Source organism: Notolabrus celidotus, chromosome 16 (assembly GCF_009762535.1).
Source record: "Notolabrus celidotus isolate fNotCel1 chromosome 16, fNotCel1.pri, whole genome shotgun sequence".
Lineage (NCBI taxonomy): Eukaryota > Metazoa > Chordata > Actinopteri > Labriformes > Labridae > Notolabrus > Notolabrus celidotus.
In genome coordinates, this window is record NC_048287.1 from 10,409,585 (window position 1) to 10,419,540 (window position 9,956).

Sequence of the window (9,956 nt, forward strand, 5' to 3'; positions counted from 1 at the left end):
ACAACTTAGCACAACTGGAAACCCTCTCTGCATTTTATTCGATATATTGGTCGCATTACTGTGTAGGAAGCGGGCAACTATTTAGTTGACAAAAAAAGTATTAAAATACATCTTTACACCAAATACTTCATTTTTCCCAAGACTCACAAGAAGAAAACCACTTCCTTTTCTATACGTTGAACCAGGTGATGCTATGAACCAAATGTACCCCATAATAAAAACTGCCTTTAAATGTCTGGTTGTATAGAAAGATTGAATGTGCTGTGTTGGGACCATGAAAGATGTTGTTAGGTTCTTTTTTTACTGGACTCTAGCATGCTACCTCTATTCTCAGCCACATTAACCACTTTATTTTTGTTCAGTATTAAGAAATGAAATTCCCCACATATTTCATAATTTGTGATCCTAAAAACAGCGATAGGTCTAGACCACATGCAAATCTGGGTTTTTAGTGTACACCAAACCAAGTTTTTTTCCACATCAAAATGACTTCACCTACGCATAGAGTGGTTGTAGACTTTACTCTTAATGATATAACTTCAGATTAACCTAATGGCTGTCATCATTAATCCACCGATGAGAAATTGGGAGGCGTGACAAGAGTAAAACGTCCTTTAAACAGGCGAAAACATCGGTGGACAGCCATCGACTGCAGGTGCTGTGTTCCAGAAGTGGGATAGAGAGAGAGAGAGAGAGAGAGAGAGAGAGCGAGAGAGAGAGAGAGAGAGAGAGAGAGAGAGAGAGAGAGAGAGAGAGAGAGAGAGAAACTGAGAGAGAAACTGAGATGGAAGAGGCAAATACAGTGACAGATAGAGTGGGGAAGAAAAAGACAACAACAAAAATGTCAAGAGATGATACAGATTCACATTAGTAATGCCAATAGAAATATTAGATGTGACTAATCTAAGCAATAAGAACTCTAATGATGATAATTTAAGTATGGTTGATAACTATGATTGTAGCAGGGGGAGTCGAGCCCGTTCATGATGACAGGTGGTCCACATCAACTATCTACGGTGACAAGACGGCACAAACCTCAGAGGAACGTATAATTTTAGTAAAAGAATTATATCAACCTGGCTGATGATGGCCTGACTCTCAAACTGATGGTTCACACAGTTTATCTGAAAGTATTTCCATTATTATTCTTTGCAATATTGCTAAGAGGAAATAATCACCAAGTTTGAAGAAAATAAGCTCCAGTCAAAGTCTAAACAACAGATTATTTGAGTCATTTATATCTATTAAAAGGACATGCATGCATACAGATGGAGATAGTGAGGAGGAGAGCTGAGCTAGGTGTATCAAGTTCCCCCTGAAGTCTAATCCTATAGCATAACTAGCAGCTTGACCAAAACAAGCCTTAAAAGTTTCGAGTGGGAAAATAGACTCAAAAGTCCTCTCACCAATGTGGAAATTGTTAGCATAATGTCATGTTACAGTCCATTTTACCAGCATAGTCCTGCACTGCATTTAAGGAGACAGTGCTAGCAAAGACAGAAAATATTACCGTTTGCCAGTAGGTGTTTGACTTGCAATGCCCATAACATATTTGAAACCTGTGCTCCAAGCCATAGTTGAACAAACCGTCAACCTTTACATGCACAACAAGCTAGCAGATGTGTCAACTTGTGACAACTGAATCAAACATGCTGACCAATTAAACAAAATTCAACTTGTTTAAACAAGAGCAAAAGGGGGAACAAGTGATGTTACTGTAAACACCTAATAAAATGTCAGTAAGCAGCCAGCAATGACTCATATTTTTACATTTGAAACAATTCTTATAATATTTGAAGTTATGGCAATACAGTTGTAACATTAGCTTAATGTTATCTAGCCTGCAGGTGCTACTGTGTGATGTCACTTGAATGTGTAACCCGTTCTTAATACTATTTCCCATGAACTGACATCACTATGTGATATTCAACATAATTTAGCCCTTTCAGCTGACGATGTCATCTGTTTTGAGGAACTCTGATTTGATATCAGGGGAAGGCAAATAATTTTCCTGGACAGTGAAAGGTTTCCATGGTATTCTGCTTTTTCTCTCATTTCCATGTGTTTTCCACGACTGGTCAACTGTTTTCCATGTTTTCCAGGATGCCTATGAACCCTGAATTCTATGATTTCATATTGGTTTATTTGATCACCTCTTTTGCAGAGAACACTGACAGAGAGTAGGGAGTTACACTCTTACTTTGGTTTCCCTTAATATCTTGCTTATGGATTTTTTTTAATGTCATGTTGTTTTTGTCCTGTTATACAATTCTAACTCTTGCCACCTACAGCAATGTAGGTTAGGTTTTACTGCTGTTTGTTCTACTTTAGGCTGCTCTTTTCTCATGATTGTTCTTACCAGAGATCCTGATGCCGAAGGTTTCAATTTCTAGGATTTAAGACTTATTTGAATATCTTTCACTATCCATTTAGTTTGCCATGTATTACAGTCAGGTGCATATGCAAATCCATTAACAGGTACTTTAAAGGTACAAAAAAACCTTTCAAAATACACAATATGAGTTGTCAGTAAGAGTACTGTTTTTTTAAACATCAGTTTTTTAATCCTTTTTTAAAAAACGATCATCTTTATTACCTGAACACACTCTGATATTATGAGACAAGCTAACAGATGGGTGTACAGTACAGTATGTAATGTTCCTGACGACATGTGGCTCCTGCTGAGCTTGAAATTGGAGCACAGCTAAGTATGGAGAACCGTGGTTCACCCATGGCTGAAATCACAGCAGATTTAAGCAGTGAGGTCAGCAGGTAACTAAAATATATGAAAAGAGCATCAGAATGTACCTTTTTGGTGAAATGCTCCTCTTACAGCAGGGTCAGTGTTTGTGGATGAGACATGCCACTAAGACAGATACATTTATAGTCTGATGCATTATTAGCATGTTTACTCACTGTATGTCAAAGCTGGAGGGAATACCCTCAGCTAGGGGTCTCTCCTCATATTTGCAGATTTTTACACAGCAATTTCTCATCAATTAGATGTTTTAAGCATTTAAACTTTGGTTGGATGACTCCACACGTCTTCTGCATATTTAGATAGACAGTAGGCTAATGGGAACTTTTTTCTCACTTCCATAAGAGGTTGAAGGAATACAATTTACAACAGCTTGACAACTGACCCATGTCTCAAACTCAAATACACACATACACACTATGAAGAAACTATAAGTATAAATATCTCAAGTCAGGAGACAGACCAAAACTCACAAACACACACTTTTCACACACATGCATCCTCCCACACCACATGGTTAATTAATTCTAATTTGAACGGCCGTGGCCTCACCTCCTACACTCATGCCTTCTGATGGTGCCTGGAGAAAACGTTACAGCATCTCCGGTGAGGGAGAAAGACGGGCAGACTGAGGCAAAGCCATGAATGTGAAAGTAAGAAATGCCAGAGTGAGTTCATGCATTGTCAGAGACTCATCACACCTGAGTGACAGCTGGGAGATGAGTAAGAAAGTTCTGCAGCTTCACAACTCGCAGCCAGATGTGGCTGAATTGATTTTTGAGGATTATCATGCCAAGACAATCTGCAGTGTGAGGTCAATAACTGCATATAACAGCAACACAACCTATACGCAATATAATGTAATACACTTACAGATGAGAATATAACATAATATAATGCTAATGCCAGAATATTTTTGTTACTAATTAATAGTTGGTGATGTAAATCATACAAATGAGATACATTTCACATTTATAAAACTGTGTTATTTGAGTTTACCCGCCAGGGGGAGAGAACAAGCTACTTATCCAAATCAATTCATATTTTCTACCATAGACTACATATTAAAATGTTAGGTGTTTAAGGCGTTCCAACTTTTCTTCTTACCCAGTGTTATTAATAATTTAAACATAATCTGTGTTTCAGGCATTAAAGATGTGAGGTCAGGGTTGGGTCATTTCTGTTGTCACTGACTTTGCCAGTGTGACAACATTTGGGTTATGGATTCAGGCGTTAAGCAGGTTACTCTTATACATCAGCAGCTGTAATAAGTCAGGTGTTAAGGGAACCGTTTCTGACTTTAACAGGTTAATATGATTATTTTTTCACCTTTTTCATAGAGTTTGAATACTAATCACCATTTGTGTGTGTGTGTGTGTGTGTGTGTGTGTGTGTGTGTGTGTGTGTGTGTGTGTGTGTGTGTGTGTGTGTATCCACCTCAGATCAGTCACTCATAAATCTCTCTTAATTAGACTACAGCAATAAAAAGGATGTCCTAGCTCCATCCTGTATCAATCCTCACTGGATGCTCTTCTTAGTTAACATCCTCACTGGTGCTACGTTTTCCTGTCCATATTATCTCTGCAGACACAAACAGCTCCGGTGCCATGGCTGATATCTTAATCCTGATACGCATCAGTTGACTGTCAGCCTCATAATAAAAACATTAACTCACAACAGCTGATCAATAGCTATGACTCAGGCTGACTGATTTGCTACACCTGGGTGATCGATGAACTGGGTTAATCCTGGGTGGTGATGAAGAGAGAAAGAGAGAGAGAGATGGAGGGGAGGGGAGGGTAGAGGGTGAGAGACAGTAGGAGGATGCTGGAGATGTCTCAGTTCGAGCTCAGTCACCTGTTAAATGAACAAAACTGAAGAGTCTCAGTCCTGCTTCCGCCCACTTTTCCAGTGTGGACATGCACTGATAACTAATACATTGGTGGGTGTGTGTGTACAAATACACACACCCATGTTTGCCTGACTACACAGCCACCCACGCCATTAATCGCCCACACACACATGCCATCCTCCTTGTGAGAGCAAATAAAGTGTTGATGATTCTGTCAGAATGATTAAGAAAACAATTATTTCCATTAAAATAAAGAACTTTGAAATATTGAACTGCAGTTTCCAGCTTTCCTTTTGATCCAGATGATTCACTCTTTGGGCACGACACACTGAAACTCTCTTTAAAACACACACATACAACTCATTATTAATGCATGTCAGCCAGGCAGCTTCTGATGTTGAATTTTATGATGAGCAAACAGGCATAAAAATAAAAGATGCTGTTGTGTTGAGGAGGTTTGGAGCAAATTCACTCACATTAGGGCTTGCAAGCACACTGAGGAATACACAGGATGTACGCTGTGGCGACGCACACTCAAACACACACACGCGCACACACTCACAGGGCGCAGAGCGGGGAGTATAAAAGGGGCATCCTTCCCACTCAACAGAGAAGTGCTCTCCTTACTCTCACACACTCGTCTAACGCGCTTAACCTCTTTTTTTTCAAGGTAAGGAAGGCACTTTATCTCTTTTTTCATCAGCAGATCAGATATTCTAGTATTTGATGAGTCTGTTTTCATAGTGTGAAAATATTTTCTCTTCTTTTTTGATATCTTTTGTGAATGAATCACATTTGGATTTTTTTTAATCAGAGATATTAATGAATAGTTTCAGAGTGGGAAGCTTGGTCTGCTCCACTTGTTTTTGGTTTTTCTTCCATTGTGACTTTACCTCCAGAGATTCCCCCTCTAACACAAACTGGACATGATTAGTTTCTATATTATGATGTGGGTCAGTTTGACTCAGGGAGTAAGAATGTTTCTATCATCAATTTGCTGTATGGTGGTGCCCCTGGATGACTGTGTGAAACTGCTGTTCTGATTCATGCGCCTCTTCCACGCAGTCAGAGTGATCGGTCACTGTGAAGGAGCTGTTGTCTGACAGATGGAGGATGATCTGAGTTGTAGTTTTTCTATGTGTGAGAGATGACTGTCGAGTCATGAGAAACGCCTGCTCTAAACCAAAACTGGATCCCATCTCAAACTTTCTCTCAATAAACTTTCCTTGTGTGCTCCTCTCTCCTCTCTATGTGGTTTAGATGACTGCGGGCTTGTGTGTGTGTGTCGTGCTGGCAGTTTTGTGTACAAGCTGTTTGGGGCTCCCTTTCTCCTCCCGTCTCCTAGAGGAGGGCCAGCGCTCCATTCCTTCTCCTTCTGAAGGTACAAACCGCTGCAGGCAAACAGAAGCTCTAAACAAACACCAAGAACTTCCATTCATTTCAAAGTTAGTTTCATGTCTGACATCATCTCTCTTGTGTGTCTGTGTTCGTCTGTAATGAGTAGCTCTCCTCGAGGCTGACTCTCAGTCCTTGAAAGAGACTCACCTCCAACACACCCGCTCTGCCCCCCAGCTGAAAGCCCTTCCTCTGGCGGAGGAGGATGCAGACTCCCGAGCCAACCTCAGTGAGCTGCTGGCAAGACTCATCTCCTCCAGGAAAGGTGTGTATGAGGATTAATAATTGTGTGTGTTTTGTGTCTGATTACATTTTGCTGTCTTTGCTGCACCTGTAACATCTTAAAGGACACAAGGGCTGGCTGAGTGTTTGTGAGTACATGAAGAAAAGCATCTGGCAACAACAATATTACCAATATAGGTTCATTTTCTGACACAAGTGCTTCATCCTGCTAATCTCCTCCCCTTGGTTTTGCTAATTACTGGAAATCAGCACACAGCCTGTTTTGTAAAATGAATTAGTGGCTCTGAAAAGCTTTTGTGGTTTGGAAGAGCGAGTATTAGTGTTTACAGCCTTCCGGCCATTCTGCTCACACCGTCTTACTTCAAGTTTTCTCTCCTTCTGACTCCCGGTTGATTTTTTTCTCTTGGATGCCAAGAAAACAAGCCCGCTTCCCAGCTATATGTATGTTTCAGCATCCTCATCTCTCTGGCTGAGGAGACAGAGGAGGAATAACTGGTTGTCTCCAGAAACGAACACACGCACTGAGTAATACACAATATCAAGACCAAGGAGTTGTTTCAGCTTGGCTTTTAGGAACTGACTCTTGTGTGTGTACAGTGTAGTGTGTTTTTACAGGACGATTCCCACAGCCTGAAACAATTTGCATTACGTAATTCACAAATTAGACAGTGAAATTTCACTATTTGTTCACTGCCTACAGGTAAGATTTCAGGTGCGTCCTTAGCTCCATGTCATGTTCGTTATAAATACAATATTTCACATCCACACACAAATCTACATCTCTGAGCTGTAGCTACATAGGACATATTCAAGCTGTGAAGTAGCACAATCTTCTTTCTACAAGACGTCAGAAGCATAAAAATGCAAAACAGCCCCAGAAAGTGAAATCAGACCGGGAAATCAATAAAATGTTAAAGGGCACATTAAATTAATAAGCTATACCTCAGGGATTATGAGCATCTAAGTATCCTGCTCAGTCGTGCGCGTTTGTTGGTGGGTGTCTGTGTTCGTGTGCTCGCTGTTCACTTGCATGTTTCGGTGTAGGAGGTGTCATTGTCGAGCCTTCTGCAGCCAATCTTCTCAGCACACCAGGGAGGTGAAACACTGTGTTTATGAGTGTGTGCGTGTGTGCATGCCACTGCATGTGTGTGGTTATGTGTGCGTGTGTGCGTGGTTGTGTGTTGCGTAGGAGGATGTGGGTGGAGTGAACAGCATCTCTGTGTGCGCTCGATTGATTACCCAACAGATAAGATTCCTGCTTTAATTACTTAAATAAAGAATCCCAGATTCAGAGATCAGAGTGGTTTGTCAGGCATGAGGAAATACGAGGGAGGACGGGGCTTTAAAGAGCTGATGGACCAGCACACACATGTAAAACAACAACAAGAGAGGGTATTGTATGTTGTCACTTTACTGACCATCTGATGTTGGTTTTCCCCCCTTTATTTTGTGTTGTGTGTGGATGTGTTAAAAAGAAAGAGAGGGGAAATTAGAGACATAATGAGAAACAGAACACTTATATACCTAAGCAGCTTCAAAGCAAAAGATGACAAACATAAGAATCATCACCAAACATCATCTGTCAAAAAAATCTTATTTTGTGTCTGGAAAGTATAAAGACCTAAAACTGAGAGAGCAATTTTGGTAATAACTTAGCTAACTGTTGTAATTGTCATATCAGGTCTAAAAATTGACCCTGAGACCCAAACAAAGCTGACACTAGAAGCTTTAGTTTCCACAAATTGATTAAAAGGCATGAAGACTATCAATTTATCTGATTTTTGTCCAGTAATGTCACAAAACTGTCACATTTGATGAGATCTACAAACATTGAATGATTCCTCTCTGGGAATCTGATAAATGTAATGTTCTTTGAGCTATTTGATAACATCTAACCTCCATTATCTGAGCATTTCAAACAAGCTTTTTCCATGTATCTCTAAGAGTAACCAAAAGACCAATACCCAGTACATTTTTCATCTGCTCTCATGCCCTCCCTCCTCTGCGGAACACTAACTTCCTTCCTGCCCTCTTTCTCCTCCCACGCTCTCGATCACCTCCCCATCCTTCCCTACTTCAGGGTCCGTGCGCAGAAACTCAGCGGCAAGCAGCAGAGGCAGCGCACAGAGCGCAAACCACCGGATAGCAGACAGGGACTACTTGGGATGGATGGATTTCGGCCGCCGCAGTGCAGAGGAGTACGAGTACTCCTCGTAAAGGGAGGTCATGGCTCAAACCCCACCAAACAGGCACATGAGAAAAAGAAGAAAAAAATCAACCCACGCAAGCTGGCTCCTCACTGTCTCACAATAAGAGTCTATTTATGATGTATTTGTTGTACATTTGTTTGTAAAACTGTAATAATGCAATATACATATGCCAAATTTTGCAGAAAAGCTCTCACTGTCCGAGGATCGTTTGTTTCTGGTTTTCTCTGGTTTCTTTGTGGATTTAGGAGGGGAGGATGGCATGGTGTCATGGTCTGTTGAGAGTTACTGGACTGAATAAAAACTTAAAATATCACTCTCTGCATATCACTTCTTTCAACTGCAAAACATGCTGCTTAAAGTGGATCTATTACTCTTCATGGGGCATACACGTACTGTTAAAACGAAAAAGCTGTGAAAACTCAAAATTTCAAGGCAACTGTCTGCACTAGATTTTTGAGGCCATCTAGAAATCTTACATCTGAGCCAACTGATGAGTTTTGTTGAGATAACTCATAATTCATATGTAGTGTAACTTAAAGTTTTGAGTTCTACATACTTAAAAGTGAAAGTTGTGCCAACTCATTATTTTTTGTTCAGAACATGTACCTTTGTTACTGCACGTTATTGCACCGTTTTCCCACTTGCAAGGTAGCTAGCTGATGTTCAAGGAGGCTAACTATTGGTAATGACCATGCCTTATTAAACTAACTAAACAAATTAAAGTTAACCGGTAATCAACTCACCATCATTTGACCAACTCTAAAGCTAGAGTTTCAATACAATACTCAAACAAAACACTCACCTTTAGAGCGATAAAATCCACACAGGACAGGAGAGATGGAGCCACATGTGGAAAATTGAAAGTGTGAAAGCCCCAGTAGATCTGAGTTGGAGACCCCGTTCTTTGCCTGAAGCATACTCAAATAATTTTGCCGAGCCTCAAACCCATAATTTCAAGTTTTACCAACCTAACTTATGAAATGAGACCAACTTTACACAACAAACTTAATACAGGTAGTTGGGATAACTTATTTGATGTAGTTTCCAACAAAATGGAAAAAATTTTGTTTACTTTACCAAAAAATCATATTCAGGCCAACAATTTTAAGTTTTCATTTTACAGTGTGCTGTGTCAAACAGAGAGTTATTATATGCATCGTATCGCTGCTGAAACATGATCCCATTGCTGTTTACTGTGTCAGTGTTGTAATGTATTATTCTAATATTATAATCTTTTTTACACACTAGACCAAAGTTTGACAGTGTAAGCAGATACTAAATGTCATATGGCATATGGGTAAGCAATCAAACAGATTACCTTAAAGAAATTTGAGAACAAAAAATGTAATTTGAAATCATCCTTTAATCCTTTGTTCTGTTCCAACAAGCTACATTAACATTTTAAGACCTTTTATAATATTCTTTTCTTCTTCTTGAAAACAACCCAAACTTTGATTTTTTTATCTCACACCCCAAAAATTTGAACAGACTGATTTGA

The 9,956-nt window shown here is 39.9% G+C and overlaps 1 protein-coding gene across 1 annotated transcript; it reads left to right on the forward strand.

The window, feature by feature from the left end:
* The first annotated feature begins 5,228 nt into the window (after window positions 1–5,228).
* LOC117828130 (cholecystokinin-like) lies at window positions 5,229–8,771 on the forward strand. The gene is made up of 4 exons (XM_034705134.1): window positions 5,229–5,280; window positions 5,871–5,991; window positions 6,115–6,270; window positions 8,329–8,771. The coding sequence occupies exons 2-4, from the start codon at window positions 5,871–5,873 to the stop codon at window positions 8,463–8,465; spliced, it is 414 nt and encodes a 137-aa protein (XP_034561025.1). The 5' UTR covers window positions 5,229–5,280; the 3' UTR covers window positions 8,466–8,771.
* The last annotated feature ends 1,185 nt before the right edge of the window (window positions 8,772–9,956 follow it).